Source organism: Platichthys flesus, chromosome 24 (genome assembly GCF_949316205.1).
Source record: "Platichthys flesus chromosome 24, fPlaFle2.1, whole genome shotgun sequence".
Taxonomy (NCBI): Eukaryota; Metazoa; Chordata; class Actinopteri; order Pleuronectiformes; family Pleuronectidae; genus Platichthys; species Platichthys flesus.
Window position 1 is genome coordinate 14,329,695 of NC_084968.1, and position 18,016 is coordinate 14,347,710.

The window sequence follows — 18,016 nt, forward strand, 5'->3', positions numbered from 1 at the left end:
TAGCATGTCGTCCGAAATATGATAAAAAGTCATAGGTTAGCATGTCGTCCGAAATATGATAAAAGTCATAGGTTAGCATGTCGTCCGAAATATGATAAAAAGTCATAGGTTAGCATGTCGTCTGAAATATGATTAAAAAGTCATAGGTTAGCATGTCGTCCGAAATATGATAAAAAGTCATAGGTTAGCATGTCGTCCGAAATATGATAAAAGTCATAGGTTAGCATGTCGTCCGAAATATGATGAAAAAGTCATAGGTTAGCATGTCGTCCGAAATATGATGAAAAGTCATAGGTTAGCATGTCGTCCGAAATATGATGAAAAGTCATAGGTATAACTAAGAAATATTATATACACTTAAACAGAGCAGCCAATGAAAATCCAGCAGAGACTCATTCATCACCCAGTTTCCATGTTTGTGTCAAAATGAGATAATTTGACAAAGAACCTGATAAAAAAAAGTCTTTATTTCTCTTATAGAATTTGAATTTCATGGTTTCTGGTTATATTCATGTTATAGACGACTTCCCTTTCACACGTTTAAATTACATTTGATTTGAAACTTTACGTTGAAACTCAACAGGACTCAAGATAAACATCAGATCTGATCCACATCTGGATTCACTCCAGATCGGGTATGTCCTCGTATCCTTCGGCCTCTTCCTTCCTCCTCTCCTCTTCCTCCTCCGCCTTCCTCCTCTCCTCCATCGCCCTCTTCATCTCCTCCTCCACCTCCTTCCTCTGCACCTCCTCCGCCCTCTTCTTCTGCTCCTCCCGCTCCTTCTCCAGCTGCTTGTTCTCCGGCGTGTCGTAGGCCCACTCCTCGTCCGAGTCGCTGATGTCATCGTCGGCGATGTCCCAGTCCGGCTGCTGGTTCTCGGTGGAGTTCTCCTCGGGCTCCGGCTCTGGTTTGTGGTTGGGATCCTCCAGTTTGCCCCAGGACACCTGGTCGGCCTTACGCAGGAAGACCTCCACCTTGGTGGGCACCATGTTGACGGAGCTCTGCTTGACGTCCATCACCTGAAGAGACACGTTCAAATACAGTTAGGTGGGATTTCCTATAACCGTTGAACTCAATGGACCAGTGGGAAGAGAGAGACCAGTCTGAACACTGGTTTGATTAAGCTCCTCCCTTTGACTGACACGTTTCTACATGTTAGAATACTCACCCCCCACAGGTGGAAGTCTCTCTTGAAAAGCTTGTTGCCATCAAACTGGATTTGACACGAGAGCTGCGGGTGAAAGACGGAAAGTTTGAGCTTCAACTTGTTTCTGCTTCAATATTTCAATGAATAAAAACAATATTGATGCTTTGGTCAATTTAATCATTAAAAGCAATTAGTAAATTAACTGCAGTTTAAGTAGATGTTCCCGATTCTGATCGATGTCCTGAACTCACCACGGTCCCGTTCGCCTCGATGCAGGTGAACTCGGGGTTTGCGTTCTTGGCGTAAATCGTTACGACAACATTATTTCCAGTTTGGTGCCAATCATGTCGACACGCAACTTTCTTCTTGTCCTGTCGACACACAGACACACAAACTGAATGAGTCCAAACACGAGATGAAACCAGGTTCTGGAACTGATTAGAACCTTCAACACATTTATTTATCTTTTTTTGTAGACACAATAGAAAGTAACAAATGAAATAAGTCTGAAATAGTTCAAATTCATTCTCCACCGGCCACAAAGATTTCCTTCCCTCGTGTCCCAGCTGCCTCCTGAGTGTCGGTACCTGCTTTGGGATCCAGCGATGTTTCCCCGTGGTGCAGCCCTTCTGGTCCAGGAAGGCGTTGAAGTCGACCGTCCTTATGCAGCAGCAGCTCCAGTACTTGTACCTACACACAAATAATAACAAGTATTTATCGACTGTTTTTAGAAATACACGTACCACATCTTTGTTTGATCCTTTTATTTATATTCCAGCTTTTAATGATTTGTGCTTCATTGTGTTTACATTCCTCTTTTGTAGAAACTGTCTTGTTATAGTTTAAAGACTTTATAAACTGTAGAAGTGTTGATGTGTTCTTGTGTCTCACCCCTCGTGGAAGACGGGCCCCCCCGGGTGGTGGGTGCACACCTCCAGCTCCGTCTCTGGACCGTTAAAGGCCTGAACACACAAACATTCATATTTTACTACATGATCATATGGGAAATGTTAATCTGCAAAGTATTTATGTCATTTTACTTTTACAACAATAAATATAAAAAGATATTTCATAAAATATTTCCTTAAAATTTGTATAAAATACAAGGAACCTGGATAAAAATCTCTCAAACTTATAATTTAAGTAAATATAATGTAATTGGTTTTTTTTTAACCTCATGGATCCATCACAGTCATGGTCAGTTACCAGCCTCCTCCACTAGATGGCGCTGTTGCTAAGCGTTAAAGGACTGACGTGGAGGAACCTGTGTTTGTGTGTCTGTGTGAGTCTGTGTGTGTGTGTCGGTGTGTGTCTGTGTGTGTGTGTGTGTACACCAGATCCGGTCACTCACTGTTTTGCATCCTGAGTTCTTGCAGCGAGTTCCCTGCATCACGGTCTGACTCTCTGTCGCAGGAGAAACAGTCAAATGAAGATAGAGAAAGAAAAGCAAACACAAAAACACACAAACAGCTGGAACACTTCTGAGTGACACACAAACGCACTCTGACCTTTCTGCTCCTTCTCGGCTCGGTCACTGATCTTCAGCTTCTCCAGAACTTGAGCCAGAGACGCCGACACTTTGTGCGGCAATTTGGTCTTTGACTCCTCTGAACTGTGCAGACACACACACATGGGTGTTAACACAAAAGGAAGTACACAAACTCAGACACACACTCTGACTCAAGACGTTATCGACTGAATGTTTGATCCCAGGGATGTGACCCCGTCCCGACCTCTGAGCACCGAGCGGCTGCATCAGGGAGTTTCAATGTGACGTGAGCAGAAAGACTAAGTTCTGGTTGTATAAACTACACACACACAGACACACACCTGGGTCTCTCTCTCTGCAGCGCCTCTGCAGATTTGGGTCCCTGGTAGATTATCTCTCGGCCGTTGGCCTGTTTGATTTCCCCTTTGTCTGATGTCACCTCCGGCTGCAGAGGCTCCTGGGGCTTCACATCACTGTGACGCCCACGGGTGCAACCCTGTTCAAAACCAGAGAGAGAGAGAGAGAGAGAGAGAGAGAGAGAGAGAGAGAGAGAGAGGAGAAGAGAATGGAGTGAGACAAACAGAAGAGAGAGACAGAGGAATCAAAGAGAGAAAGGGAGAGAGAGAAAAGAGAGAGAAGAAGAAGAAAGAGAGAGAGAGAAGAGAATGGAGTGAGACAGACAGAAGATAGAGAGAGAGACAGAGGAGACAAAGAGAGAGAAGAGAGTGACAGAGACACAGAGAAGAGAGCGAGAGTGATAGAGGAGACAGAGGAGAGAGAGAGAAACAGAGAAGAGACAAAAGAGAAGAGAGGAGAGTGAGAGAGACAGAAGACAGAAGAGCGAGAGAGAGAATATATTGATTTGTAGTTATTGATCATAGAATCGACTTGTTTACTCTTACAAACACTTTTTGTCCTAATAAGCATTAATTAGTAACTTAATAGAAACAGTTAAATATGAATATCTGCACGAACCAAGAAGAATCCGGTTAATGAGGCTTTCACTACAAGATTGATCTGCTTTTAATAATTAAATATACATCCATCAATATTCATATTCAACAACATCTAATCAGTTCTGTTGCTCATCCTTAATGTACGGTGTCCTCTCTCTCTCTCTCTCTCTCTGCTTCAGTTAAACACTGTAAAAAATGAATCTACAGGAGCATGAACTTCCTGTTTGTACCTTGATGGAGAGAAACTCTGAGAAGTCCGTGGTTCTCTTCCTGCAGCAGGACCAACCCTGCAGGGAAACACACACACACACACACACACACAAACACACACCTGGTTGGAACCAGCTGAGAAACACAAGGTGTTGTTTACATGTTTGTTTGTTTGTTTGTTGGTTTCACCTTCAGAGCATCGTGGAAGATGGGGACTCCCGGGTGGAAGAGGCAGGAATCTGTTTGGAGGAGAGAGAAACGCTGAGTCAGGATTTAGACGAAGTGGCTCAGCTGCGTTCAGCTGTCGTCAGAGGTCACAGCAGCTCAGTGTGTCCCGTAAAGGAAAACAGATCCAGGATCAGAGTCGGGACCGGACACGTGGTTCAATGTGGTTCAACCACTAAGAGGACTGGTTCATCCAGATTCATCTCTAATCACTGGCAAGATTTGTCTCGTTGTTTTACTGTGAATGTGTTTATTTTGAACTTTGTTTTTTTATTCAATTTGCAAACAAAGCAGAAAAAACACAAATATGAAGAGTTGATGAATCAAATTTGTGATTACCAGCTTTTAATTGTTTAACAGGCTAATATTTTTTAATTTACATATTGTGTGTCCTAATTTAAAGATTTCCAATGTTGTTTTGGTTGAGGAGTCAAAAACCTACATTTCTAAATCTCTTTGTTTTCATAGAAGTTATTACTGCTTTCTACACACTTACCTTTACACATTATATTCATGTTCTATGAATTCCATAAAATAAAATCTAAACTCCTCTAAGAGAGAATGAAACCAAATCTGAGAACTACAAGAACATTAGAAAGTCACAGTAACCACTGAATTAAAGAATCAAATCCAGAACACTGAAGCAGAGAAACTCTTCTATACGTCCAGCAGCAGAAAGAGCAGCAGGATCTCACCGGCCTGGTTCTGGTCGGCCTCATACTTCTCTCCACAGCCTTTGTTGTAGCAGAGCAGCGTCATGTCCTTCTTCTTCTTCTTCTTCTTCTTCTTCTTCTTCACTCCACAGTCACCAGTGGTTTAAATCTGCTCTGATCTCTGAAGTCGCGGCTCCAGAAGTTTCTGTGGAGGTTTTTCTGGAAGGAGCCGAACGACTGTCTCTGGTTTGAGCCTGACTGAATGAAAAGATAAAAATAGCAGCTCACCTCCCTCTTCAGTCCCCCCCCCCCCCCACCATCCCAACCCCCCTGTCTATTTACAGCTGTCAAAACTTATCTGAGGGCGGGGGGGACGGGGGACATTCCTGCTGGTGAGTGTCGGTTGTCACGTCAGGCCAACTGGGAACCAGCAGCCGCCACAATGGATCTGTCACTTTCACTGGATCCACGTTAATTTCTTTTTTTATTAACATTAATTGTTCATTTGTTAAATATCAAGCTTCAATTACATATTTCTCAAAAGGGTAGACTGGAGAAAAATGTATATATGGTCAATTCTATAATTTAACATATATATCGATACTTCAGGAGAAAGACTGGATTTGTAAAAAGGCGTTTTTAGGTCGTTCGGTCTGAGATTCATCGTCTGAGCGACGACAGCAGGAGGTAAAAATATAAATGATTCAGTAAAAACCAAACGCTGCCATTTCTCAGACTCTGAGTTTCATCTCTTCAGAAGAAACACTTAGTCGAGAAGGAAAAACCCTGAATCACGAGCTAATAGATCGCGGGGGGGCGAGATGGAGCCTCCGACGTGACAGAGGAACAAACGTACACAAACAGTTCCATCATGGGAGTCAGGAGGAAGGAACCTGCATCTAAATGCCTCAGCTGTTCTGCAGTAACACAACAGAAGACGTGTACACAAAAACACACAACAAAACAGAAACTAGGCTCTAACAGATAAATTATTGTTTTTCTCTGACAGTATTTACCAGTGGTTTAACAGGATTCGGGTCAAATTAAAGAGAAACAATAACTACAGTGCATTTAACATGTTGTTGGTTTGCTTGTTGTTTGATATGAAAACACAACTATGTGAGTAATTGGGCTGAATTCAAGATCCACAGGGTTTAAAGAGCGAATGTGCAAAACCTGCATCAGACATGAAACATCTGAGCAAGTTGAGATTCCACCGGAAGTGAGGTCTCGAAACAGTCGCGACCTTGAAATGTCAGGAGGTCAAGAAAACTCTGAAACAGATGTAGGAATGGAAAATGACTTTATTTCTTCCAAAAAAGAGAAAAACAAATCCTTTGAATAAACAAATATACTGCTGTAAAATAAAAGCCTGTGATTTTTGTCCACTGTAACATTTGTTAGCCTTTCCATGCTTGATACAATCTATAATTCTGCTTTAAATAAATAGAAAAAATGTACAAAGAGACAGGGAGGGGGGGGGGGGGGGGGGGAGACAGAAGAGAGAGGAACCAATTAAAAGTTGGAACTCTGCTCAAAAACTAGAACATTTGGCATCTTTGAGAATTAATGGCTGATCCTGATTTGCTGCCCCTCGAAATCTGCTTCCTGTTTCACCCCCCCCCCCCCCACCGAGTAGTAATCATACCAATATATACTGCTGTATGAACACGAATATCTGTTCAGAAAAATAAAGAGTAAATGAAAAATAATGCGGGTTATAAGTGTGTGTAGTCAAGCTGCGTGTCCTGTGTGTGTGTGTGTGTGTGTGTTTGTCTATGTACAGAAGAGTGAGGCAGCAATCCGAGGTTTCTTACCAAAAAACACAGATGTAGAAAAACTGAACGTGCACGAGATCTTTGACACCGACGACAACCAGGACGACTTAGAATCTGTTCCACTGTGCACAAGCGACCCACAGGGGGCGCCACAAGCGTGCAGAGACCCAGAGGACGAGGGACGCCCGACAGGTTTGTCTCCTTCTGTCCAATTCAGCTCAAACTGCCGTGGACCGAAAATGACTGGTCAAGAAAGTCTGATCCAGTTCGCTCTGAGGGAGACGTGTGGACACCGGGGACTGGGGGGGGGGGATCACCATCAGTATCACCACCACCATTAAATCATGCTTTGTTCGGGGGAAGAGGACAACAAACATCCACAACGACACAACCATGCTCTCACCGACCCCAGAAAGAGAGAGAGGAGTCCGCCCCCCCCGACATTTGGCCTTAGCAGAGAACGTGTTAAAATGACATCAAGGTTCATCAGCGGATCCTCCTCCGTCTGGATTCATGCTACACGACGCAGAGAGGAGGCGGCAGCAGAGGTCAAAGTTCAGACACTTCCCACGAGGCCGATGGGATGCTAAGCCCGCCCGAGCCGTTGGGCAATCCCAGAGAACGGCAGTCGTACCGGGGACTTTCCCAGACGAAGAGCTAGAGAGCTTCGAGGGAGGGAGTCGCCGAAAGAGGAGCCTGCATGCTCGGCCAAAACCCCCCCGCCCCTGGATACGACCATTACCGAAGTGATAAAGCTGTTTTAATTACTGGCAGTTACATGGACGCTCAGGACGTGAGCCAGTGACGAAGATAAAACGAAAACAACCACAGTGTCTCCTCCTCCTCCTCCTCTTCGCTGTGTATCGCACAGAATTAGACAACTTTGAAACCTCAAGGGACACAAAGAGAAATCAAACCTCAACGCAACAGGCAGGACTGGATTCCATGCAGACAAATTGAAAGGTTTAAAAAACAGAAAAGAAACTGGCCGGGGGGGGGAAACAGAAAATGTGGATTTAGCTCGTGAGAAAATCCTGATGTTACTGTTCCTCTGTTTTCTGAGCTGGATATTCAACATCAGAAAGGATCCGATCCTCAATGATATGATTTGATTTTGCATCAAAGCGGCTTCGCTTCCTGATGCGACAAATGATCACTGATCGGATTAGAGACAGTGAGACGGATTGTCCCAGAAGACACCAGAACCACCGTTAGACAGGAAGAGGAGGCGTCCACTAAACAAATAGTTCTGAATGCATCGGTCTTTTTGTTCTGGACCCTGGAGGGTTTGAGGCTTCAGACTCCTTAGATCTTATTCTTCTATCAAAGTTATTTTAACAATTTAGTCGGGAAGAGAGTCCACACAGCAGCTGGTTCAGATGCTACCTGAGCACACGACTTCACATCTGTTAGCATTTAGCTCATTTCAAAACATGGCTGGACCAATAACTGAGCATCGACAGCCAATCTCCATGTGGGATTCAACGGTCCAATCAGAAACAGTTTGTTGGCGGCTGCCGTCTCGACCATGAGGCGCAGACGAGCCGTCGTTGTGAAGACGGGAAGAGAAAAGAAAGACGAGGATCCCAACGGACTCTGGAGTGAAGCTGAAAGCGAGAAGAGAGAGCGACTTAAAGCTCGAGGCGAAGCGAAGCACAAACCCAACGAGCCTCCGACAGGTTTCATCTACACCGAGAAGACAGAGACACCAAGGGATAAGAGCTAGAGTTACGAGACAGCGGCAGGGACGAGGTGGGGACACCTACAGCGGGACGTCTTCTACACCATGACGAGAGGCTAAGCTAACACAAGACAAGAGCTATATCTATCCAACAGCGACGGGTGAGAGCAGACGATCGAGACACAAACTGCTTATTAGCACTATTTATTTTTTTGTCGTTTTCTTCGTTTACATATCTACACAAACCAAACACTGAAAGAAAGAATTCTAGAGCGAGCGACTAGACAGAGCGGCGACCGAGACGACGGGACTATCACTGATGGTTCGGGGTGTAGACGCTGGGGGGGGGGGGGGGGGGGGGGGGGGGGGGGGGGAGTACAAACAGGTTCAAGTTCATTGTTAAAATGGCAGGAAAATAACGTTCAGTTACTCGCCACTGTGGCTGGTAGATCCGACAAACTTGTTGTTGTAAAACCCAAAACTGTCTTAATCTCCCGACGCCTCCAGGAGATCCGGCGACAGCTCGACTTCGGCAGGATAGTCACTTCAGTGCAACATTTTCGCGTGTGCATTTTGCAACAAAATTAGATTTTACAAAAAAACGAAAGGAGCACATTTCATGTCAGACTCGCAGACTCAACATGTGACCCTCAGAAATAGCCCTCAATGGAAAACGTACATATAAATGTGTTAGCGTACACGTGAACACATGAAATCCAAATACACCGACAGACAAAGTCGTGGCGATGAAAGCTTTGGCTGAAGAATGACCACGACTTCGTACACAAGTCCGAATTACCCCCCCCCCCCCCGAATTTCCCGTTAACAATGCAGTGTTCGGCTCTCGGCGCAGAACCAGTCGCACTAGAAGAGACTCACTTTGATTCAGTGCAATTTAAAGTGACCTCAACTTGATTCAGTAACATGTGACTCGCTCAGTGCTGCCGTCAACAACCATTGGCACATTACGTGAATACGTGAACTAATGGAAAAAGTATTATTTTAGAAACCCCTCGATGTTTGAATCCGCTCGGCGATCTGATGAACACAAGACGAACAGGTACACACAGATCAGCAAGGGGCTAACGGGCTAATGATGCTAGCACGGCAAAAGTAGAAATTTATTCAGAATAAGCACGAAAAATCGCGCCTAGCTAAAGATTCAAAATTTGTAGATTTAGGAATTGTTCAATGTTTTGTTTACTTTGACTCACAAATTTGTGCTATTGATCAACAACTGTCCAGAGATAGCAGTGAAATTAGACGAAGCTATTGTAGCTCGTTAGTCGTGTTTTTGGGACGATCTGTCAATAATTGTTCTCGGCTGGCTAGCTGTTAGCTCAACAGCTACAATAGTTTGAACATCTTGAAGAGAAACACTGGAGAACAGTTTAACATTAGCTTGCAAAGTTTAACGGTAGCTCACACTTGTGTGTCCCTGGCTGGCTAATGAGTTAGCTGTTAGCACAACAGCTAAAACAGCTCCAACATTTCACACGGACACACAACGGAACATTACTAGCGCTTGTTCGTAACCCGACTCCTCTTGACCGCACTAGCATGTTGTGCTAGCTCTGTGTGCATCTGTGGCCTGAAGAGACGAAAACGCTGCAGGATGAGTAACAAAGACTTTAGCTTAAAAACCCAGAACAGCAAAACACTCAACTATTAACAAAAGGATCAACAAATTGCTGTACAAGCCCCGATAACATTCAGGAGAGGTCCTCAATAGAGATTTCCCCAATAGAGCAGAAAACTTCGGGAAACACCAGAAGAGGTCAGGTCCCTCGCTGATTGGACGCAGCTGGAGAACGAGGGGGGGGGGGGGAATAGAGGTTGGTTGTGAGGGCATCGTCTGAAACAACTGCAGTGCACAAGTACACACGTTCTGCACAAACACACAACACACCTCCGCACTCACACTAAATGAACTCCTGTCCTCTCGTAAAATACTCGCGAGTTGCCGTTGCAGGCGGGCAGTAACCCAGAGAAGAAGAGATAGCACCAGTATGAAATAAAGCTAATTCTGCAGCAGAGACTTTCGCAGCAGTGAGATATATAAATACACAACGTCTGACCCCCCCCCCCCCGTCTGTCCTCACGTCTTTCTCTCTTGTCTTTATTCCCTCTCCTGAAACATCACTCCATCGATGGGATTGAAAACACAAATCAGAACCACGCGAAGAAGCTGCACACACACACACACACACAAACACACAGAGTTGTTTCAGACAACGACCAGCCAGGATGACACCACACTACCCCCCCACCCCTCCATCTTCTGTTGGGTCATCTCCGCCTCTGTCCACTTCCTGTTTTGTGTCGGTTCTTGTCGTCTTAGTCATTTTAAACTTGATCAAATCATTCCTCCGTCCGTCTGATCGTTCCTCTCCTGTGTTTTCTTCTTCTGTGGTTTGTTTGTTTGTTTGTTTGTTTGTCGCTTTTGGCACTCTGCTTACCCCCCCGACTGGATTACATAAACTGCATCTGAGAAGACGGAGAGAGAGAGAGAGAGAGAGAGAGATGTTTGTTTTGATCATTTCACTAAACATCATTTATTGAAAAGCTCTTTGAAGCCAGAACAGGATTTTTACAGCAGGAATTCAGCATGAAATGTAATGAGCGGTTTGAAATACCCAGTGTAACTGTTCTGACTGATTCCAACAAAGTGAAGGTGGTTCTGTGTGGTGTGTGTCGAGCATCACCTGGGCGCCGGGCATGGGTGCGAAGGGGTTGGTGGGTCTGAGAACAGCCTGGTTGTACATCATCTGCTGAGGACCCATCACCTGTACCCCGCCCATCTGACCCATCTGGGGAGGGACCTGGAGACGGGGGGGGGAGAGGTGGAGAACGATGAGGGAAAGAAAAACAAGAAAGAACAGAGCAAGTCAAACATGGAGGTTAACTGAATATTCTCCAGAAAACGTGTGATAGAGTGTATTCATTTGATGCTTTTAAACTGAAAATCTTTTGGACTGTTGCTTTGACCATCAAAGAATAAACTGCACATTAATGAACATTAAGAAGAGCAGCACACTCACCATTCCATACACAGGCACTTGCGGTGAGGACATGGGGAAAGCCATGGGAGCTGGAGCCTGGAGAGAAAAACAGAAATCTACTTTGAGCAGGTGGAAAAATCAGCGATGCACAGAAAACACACGAGTCAGAAGCTTTATGAAAACCTGATGCACACAATTACCACAAAATCTCAAATAAACTCACATTTTATTGTCACACATCTCATCCGTCCCTATTAGAACTGTCTCGCTTGAACCCAATAACTAAAACACACCCGTCTGTACTGTAAGTGCAAGGAGAATATATTTAACACCGATAAAGTGTGTGCACAGTAGGAGCACAACAACCCAGCATGCAGCAGAGGTACTTAGTGGAATCCTACTGGGAGCAATCATTACCAGAGCTTTAAGAGGGGTGGCTCAATAGGACAGCGTTGAGCCCTGCCATCCTCACTTCACAAATCAAACACACTCCAGCTGAACAGGGCATCGAACTCAGTTTGTCGTCGTCTACAACCCGAGTGCGTCTCGCGCCCCCCCCCCCCCCGCTCGACAAAATGTTAATTCATATCAGCAAACGTCTCAGGAGGAAAATCATTTCACGAGATGAGACGTGAAGATGCAAAAACAGTATATGAAGTATATAAACCAAGTATTAATATAAACAGATGTCAGATGTCAGAGCCGACAAACCAGTATATGCATTTTCCCCCAGTTGGGAATACCTGCAAGCATCTGCACATTAAGAGATAAACACCAGTGTGATTCCCCCCCCCCCCCCCCCCCCCCCCCCTCCTCACTCGTCACGTACAGTATTTGCTGCAGTCACAAGTTGAGACTGTTCCACTGCACGTCAGCTCCCCCCCCCCAGGTTTCTCACTATTTTGTAGAAGTCATTAAAAGCAGCTTGCAGAAACACGCGGCTGCCTTCACGGAGCTAATCCATCACTGTGAGCAGGACTTAATAAAACGCCTCAGTCACTAAGTGCTTCCACTCGGCTGGAGAGAAGCACAGATAACATCAGGTTCATATTTTACACTAAACAGTCGTTAGCTGTGTGTTGACATCATCCATCAGCTGGTTTACAGAGAACAACACGAATAAGAAAGATAAAACTAACTTCTTCTAATGCAGCGACAGATTAATGAATGTTTTTAAGAACCAGCAGGTTTTGTTGGTGGATCTCCACAAACAGTCTAGTCTGTATTTTACCATTGTTCAATTTGTCTTTAAACAAAACTGTTGTAATTATTCTCATCAGTCGTGGGAAACAAGGAAATAATTCATATTTTGTCCCTTGGCTGTGAATGTACTGTTACAGTTGGATTAAATGGGGTTTGACGTGTTGATCACTGCTTTGTGTTCTAGATTATTGAAGGGTCTTAGGTTCGGTTAATAAGGAGTCGCTGGGATGAACTTTCTTTCTGCTGCACGCCTCAGTTGGTCTGTTATATAACCGGTATGGGCCTGAACACCATGTGATACGATGGTCCTTATATTAGGAACATGCATTGTTTCTGTAAAATACGTTTTCTTTACATACATTTTTATCAACGGATCAATAAACCGGTCAGAGGCGATGAAAGATCTACAGAAAAGAGTTTTCTCGTTGTGTCAGTCGACTTATTGAACGGATCTCAGGAGGAAGATCGAAGCCTCAGATCAGGTTTCATCTTTTACTTCCAGCCTCTGAAATCAGATCATGAGCATTGATCAGTGTGAACTCTCCCAGCAGCTGCCTCACAGGCCGGAGATGAATCAAACAAACCTTCTGTCTGAGCGGAGTGAGACTGTGCAACAATGACAGCCGACATCAGTTTGTTTTATTTTCTAAGAATGACGAGCTGATGTCTGGGAGCAAAACGCAGGAGGTGTCGTGACATTTATGCAGCGCTACAGCTTCTGCTTCAGTCTCTGAGCCCAGACGACTTTACATTCCCCTTCGTCTCTATCAGTCTTTTTATTCTGCCCTTTCCTTTCTCTCTAGTGTGTTGCCCGTACTATCGGTCTTTATATCCACATCTATATATATAATAGTTTATAACATCTTTCATCCTGGTTCTAGTGAATCAGAGCTGAACTTTTGCAGCTCCCGGTGCCTTCTGCCTCTAAAGGCCACTTTCGTTCTTTTCAATCTGTGAAGTCGGACAAACGACCCACACGGGCGACTGAAGGAGAAATAAGTGAAAAGCTTTGCAGGGTTTTTCCGACCGGCACTTTGAGTTTACAACCGAGCGGAGACCGACACGACCTCAGCGTGCTGGTGGGAATCTCAGATATGGATTTGATTTATGCCAGTGATGCCCGGCAGTCAGATTATGAGCCGCTGTGCTTCCTGTGATGCTCCGACTTGGTTATTGTTTTATGGCAGGTTGGGTTCACTGCTTTGAGACTTTTACAACTGTCAGAGTTAGAAGTTTATTTCTTCAGGACCATCATGTCTCCAACAAAATAATCTGATCAGGGTCAAGCTGTATTCTTTGTATATTCTTGTTGAAGGCAGGATTCAGTTCAATGCTCACCACAGAAAGCAAAGACAAGAGGGAATAGCTGCCACATTATTTGCATCGTGCTTTCGTCACACAACATCTATTTTTCATAAAGCACTTTGAGCATTTTTCTGCACGTACTGGAAGCCGTGGACCAATCACAACAGAGTGGTCCAGCTGGCCAATCAGAGCAGTTTATGCTTCTGCAACAAAGCCAAGCTATAAAACTATTAAGTGCATCAACCCGGTATAAACATTTAATACATAGACATACATATGTATTTGTATTTATTTTGACTTCAAACTGAAAACTTATATTTTTAAGGTATTTACTAACGCTTCTGTATAAAATATAAATCTTTCAATAGCAGCCAAACGATTAGTCAAATGGAAATTGTGGATAATACTGAGAAGGATTTTTCAAATCAAGCCTTAATGGTTTTGCTGGTTTAGATAAACACACAAAGCAGAAATCAATCTTTTAAATAGTCGGAGAGGAAGGAGCAGATGAGAAGAGGAAACACTTTGACTTCCTGGTATCAGCTCTTATTTAACTAGAGCAGAACATGATGCCTGAAAAACAGAGGTGACGTCTCTTTGTGAACATTTTCTTCAAGGAATTCAATTAAGAGACAGAAGGTGACAGGGAGAGAGGAAGAGGAGGTTAGCAGGAGGAAGGAGAGAAGCACATAACAGAAGGTATTTAGCAGGTCGTGAGGACTGAACAGGGATAAGTACTTACATAACTAGTATAGAACATTCCATTCTGCATCAGGACGCAACAGGGAAAAAGACAAAAGACAGAGAGAGACGGAAAGAGGAGAAAGAGCGACAGAGCGAGAGTTAAAGAGAACCCAAGAAGAGGAGTGCGAGATGATGAAAGGAGTTTGAGATGATGAAAGAGGGAGGCAAAGAAAGAGCATGATGAGATGGAGACCGGGAGAAGGAAAGAGGGCGACAGAAAGAGTTAGAGAATGAAATAAGGGAGGTCGATGTCAGGGAAAGACGGGAAACGGGTTTGGAATATAAAAAGGGAGAGATGAAGAATAAAGAGAAAAGGTATATGAAAGATTTGAGAAAGGAAAAACCGAAAAGGTAGAAAGACCAAACGTAGGCAGAAAGAGAACAGGAGGAAGCAAACGAATAGAATAAGACCGAAAAACAGAGGAGGGGTCACAACCCGGCCGGGCAGATGTCGAGGGCAGTGAAGCGAAAACAGGACGAAGGAGATGACAACGCAAAACACAAGTCGCCGTGAAACAGGAACACGAGCGAAGACGGGAAGGAAGACGAGTGGATGACAGTGCAGAACATGAGGTGGGCGAGCGGGACAGGAAGGACAGATTAGAGGAGATGACAGACGGGGGGTGTGGGGGGTGAGGGGAGAAAGGAGAAAATGATAGATTGGATTGGAGAAAGAAAGAAAGGAAGAGTTAGTGACAGTTTGTCCTCGTCAGCCAGAAACAGCAGCTACACACAAACACACACAGACACACACTGCATGCAGAGGCAGTTATGTACTTGACTTTCATTTATACACACAAGGTACAACAGATACTCTCATGCACACAGATTCAGTGTGTGAGCACAATGCAACAGTTTTCTTTTATAAATCAATGTGTCTGGAGCTTTCTTGTATTCAGGAGTTTCCATTATCATCACTTAACAAAACAACCAAATATTTACAACTTGAACTAAGAAAACAGTTTCTCATGTTATATTAAAACGTTTTTTTTTACAGGTTCTGGTTTGTATAAATGTATAAATTAATCTTGTTAATCACTTTTATAGTGTTGAACTGACGACATTGCAGAAATTAACCTTTTAGTTAATTTAGCTTCAAATTACTGATAGAAGTATATCTATATCTAATATCTATATCCTTTCAGTTACATTCTCATAGTGTCCTTACCACATGTTGTACAGGCATGGGCTGTGGGGCCACGGGCGCCGGGCCCCACTGTGTGGTCGACATGGTCTTGTTCTGCCAGTTGTGCCCCCCCGTCAGCTTCTTCTCTCCGGGCTGACTCCAATGCATCTCTGGCCTGGGAGAGGGAGGAGCAGGGCCACAAAACAAGTGCACCGTCAGGGTCATGTTTCTCATTTTCAACCTCAGACACCAGAATCATGTCCTGGAAGTGTTTAATCTTTGTATACGTTTGTCTTCCAGGATGTACACGAGTAAAGAAAGAATGAGTTTGCATGAACTTTAATGCTTTAAGCACATGAGACCATTTAAACTCTTCAGAGCGAGAGGGTCCAGCAGGAGGGAGCATTGGCTTTGCCGCTTTTTAAAACCTCCCACTGGGACAACAAAAGATCAACTTAAAAACATCAGATCTCAGGAAACTCACTTCTTGGCTGGGATCCCACCGAACTGCAGATCTGAGGAGGGACAGAAACCAGAGGAGCTCAGGGATCATCACTCAAAGGGAGGTGTAACATTTAGTCTAATCTAGGAGGTGGCTACGGTTCTATTGGATTATTTATTGTTAAAAAAAGGAGAATAAAGACATTTTCTGCCACGTTAAAGCAAAATGCCTCTCTGAAGGATTTCTTTAAAGTTTTATCACCAAGTGAAATGTATGTTTCTGGAAACTCACTGCCCACAAGGTTGGCCAGAGAGGAGTCGAGGTCGTTGGCTAGCATCTTCCCTCCGTGATGGATGGTCATTTGAGGTGGAGGCTGGCTGTGTGCGTGAATCGTCGGCTTCATCAAGTCCCCGAGAGCATCGAAACCTGCAGGAGGAACATACACAGACATGTGAATAAGATATGATTCATAGAGAGGGATACAGACAGAGGTTAGTGCAGCATGAAGTCCCAGAGGAAAGAAGTGCAGGCAAATCCCATTAAATATACATCGATAAACACAAACACAGCTAGAACAGCTCAGAACCAGCAACCAAATCACAGATGGAAACGAGGAGGCTCAGCAGGTGGAGGTTTGGATGTTCACACATGTTGGAATCAAGCAGATGAGCAGCACTTTAAGAGTTAGATGGCAACAAAAAGGCACAAAAATGGATTTATTACACAATTTTTATTTCCTGTAAGATGCAAACATTAGGTCACGAGTCGAGGCTGTAACAGATTTTTTGCACAATCCTGCAAATGAAAACCTCAGCTGAGATAAAGAGAAGTAATTTCTTTCAGCAAGAACAACAACCTTCTGACAAGTTCTGTGGAAACCTGCTGACAAACAAACCAACATACTGGCTTCCAGAAACCAGTTCCACTCAGCCAGTACAAACCAGACCAAACCAACCACAACGCAGACAAGTTGCTGCATCGTCTTAGTTCCAACAACCACAACAAAGCAAAGCAGGTGTATTAATATTCCACATTTCAACACAGAGGCATTTCACAGTGCTTTATGCAAAAAAAAGAAGACAAAATAAGCAGTTAAACACGAGTGTGGAGCGACATAACTACGATTATATCAAAGTCAATGAAAAAAAAAACCACGTTAAATTTCTCATTATAGATCTGGTTACTATAGAAAACAAGATCATTGTTTTGTGTTTTCCAAATGGTTATTAGGCTGAACTCTAACTAACACTATAGCAAAGTCACTGCAATAAATGGACGAACAATTCCTCTTATAGTGAATACGGACTATATCTTTATTTCCGAGGAGAAGTTGAAGAGGGAACCTCATTTGTTTTCAATGTGTATCCACCGAGCTTTTGCTAAGAAGTAAAGATCTATAGAGCCGCCACCGACGGAGGTTCCTGTTCAAAGCAGATCCACTTCACCCTCCATGCCTCCTTGCCTCCAGAGTGTGTAATCCCTGAGTCAGGAGCTCGCAGCCAGATGATTGATCTGTGTGTCGGTCGCTGTCATGTTCACATGTGTGTGCACGTCGGTGTGTTACATATTGTTTGTCCATGTCTGGCTTGTGTAACTTAGTCATTTCCTGTGTGTGTGTTTGTGTAAACACCTTTTTCAACAACTTCCCACGTCAGCGCTCATTCAGCTAATGGCTCAGCTGTGTGTGTTGATTTTGGGGGCCGATATTAGCAAGTAAAAGAAATTGGTCTGATATACATATTCAAAAACGTCAAGAACTGCTTCGCTTGATGAATTAAAATGAGACTTGATATTCTACAGTTAAACGAAGACGCTGGTGGAGGAAGACGTCAACGAGGCAAAAATAAAAAGGAGAAACTGAAGGTAAAAGTGAAAACGTAACCTTGTGATATGCTTTTATATTAAGAACCGGGTTTGGCATCTGGCTCGGATAGTTTTCTATTCCTGCAGAAAGGAAGCGTAAATAAAAGACAGGAGCTAAGCTGCACAGAATTAGAGTTAAGTTATGAAAGAAAGAAAGAAAACTGCTGTAAATGTACGTGCATCCTGCAGAA

At 43.9% G+C, this 18,016-nt stretch overlaps 2 protein-coding genes across 5 annotated transcripts in view; both read right to left on the reverse strand.

Moving 5' to 3' along the window:
• Positions 1-447: 447 nt before the first annotated feature.
• zgc:92429 (uncharacterized protein LOC445063 homolog) lies at positions 448-4,928 on the reverse strand. The gene is made up of 11 exons (XM_062383898.1): positions 4,724-4,928; positions 3,993-4,042; positions 3,824-3,880; positions 2,979-3,133; positions 2,657-2,760; positions 2,500-2,552; positions 2,040-2,110; positions 1,736-1,838; positions 1,400-1,519; positions 1,170-1,232; positions 448-1,020 (listed from the first exon to the last, which is right to left on the reverse strand). The coding sequence occupies exons 1-11, from the start codon at positions 4,785-4,787 to the stop codon at positions 622-624; spliced, it is 1,239 nt and encodes a 412-aa protein (XP_062239882.1). The 5' UTR covers positions 4,788-4,928; the 3' UTR covers positions 448-621.
• A 1,039-nt stretch (positions 4,929-5,967) lies between these two features.
• Positions 5,968-18,016, reverse strand: part of si:ch211-200p22.4 (phosphatidylinositol-binding clathrin assembly protein) — a 57,770-nt gene continuing 45,721 nt past the window's right edge. For 3 of the 4 annotated variants that reach the window (XM_062383902.1, XM_062383899.1, XM_062383900.1), the window contains 6 exons: positions 16,254-16,388; positions 16,005-16,035; positions 15,563-15,695; positions 11,182-11,238; positions 10,777-10,962; positions 5,968-10,627 (listed from right to left, as the gene is read on the reverse strand). In XM_062383902.1, coding sequence (XP_062239886.1) covers positions 10,613-10,627; positions 10,777-10,962; positions 11,182-11,238; positions 15,563-15,695; positions 16,005-16,035; positions 16,254-16,388 — 557 coding nt within the window. In that variant the 3' untranslated portion in view covers positions 5,968-10,612. The remainder of the gene's footprint in view (positions 10,628-10,776; positions 10,963-11,181; positions 11,239-15,562; positions 15,696-16,004; positions 16,036-16,253; positions 16,389-18,016) is intronic. The other variant, XM_062383901.1, reaches the window with a different exon arrangement.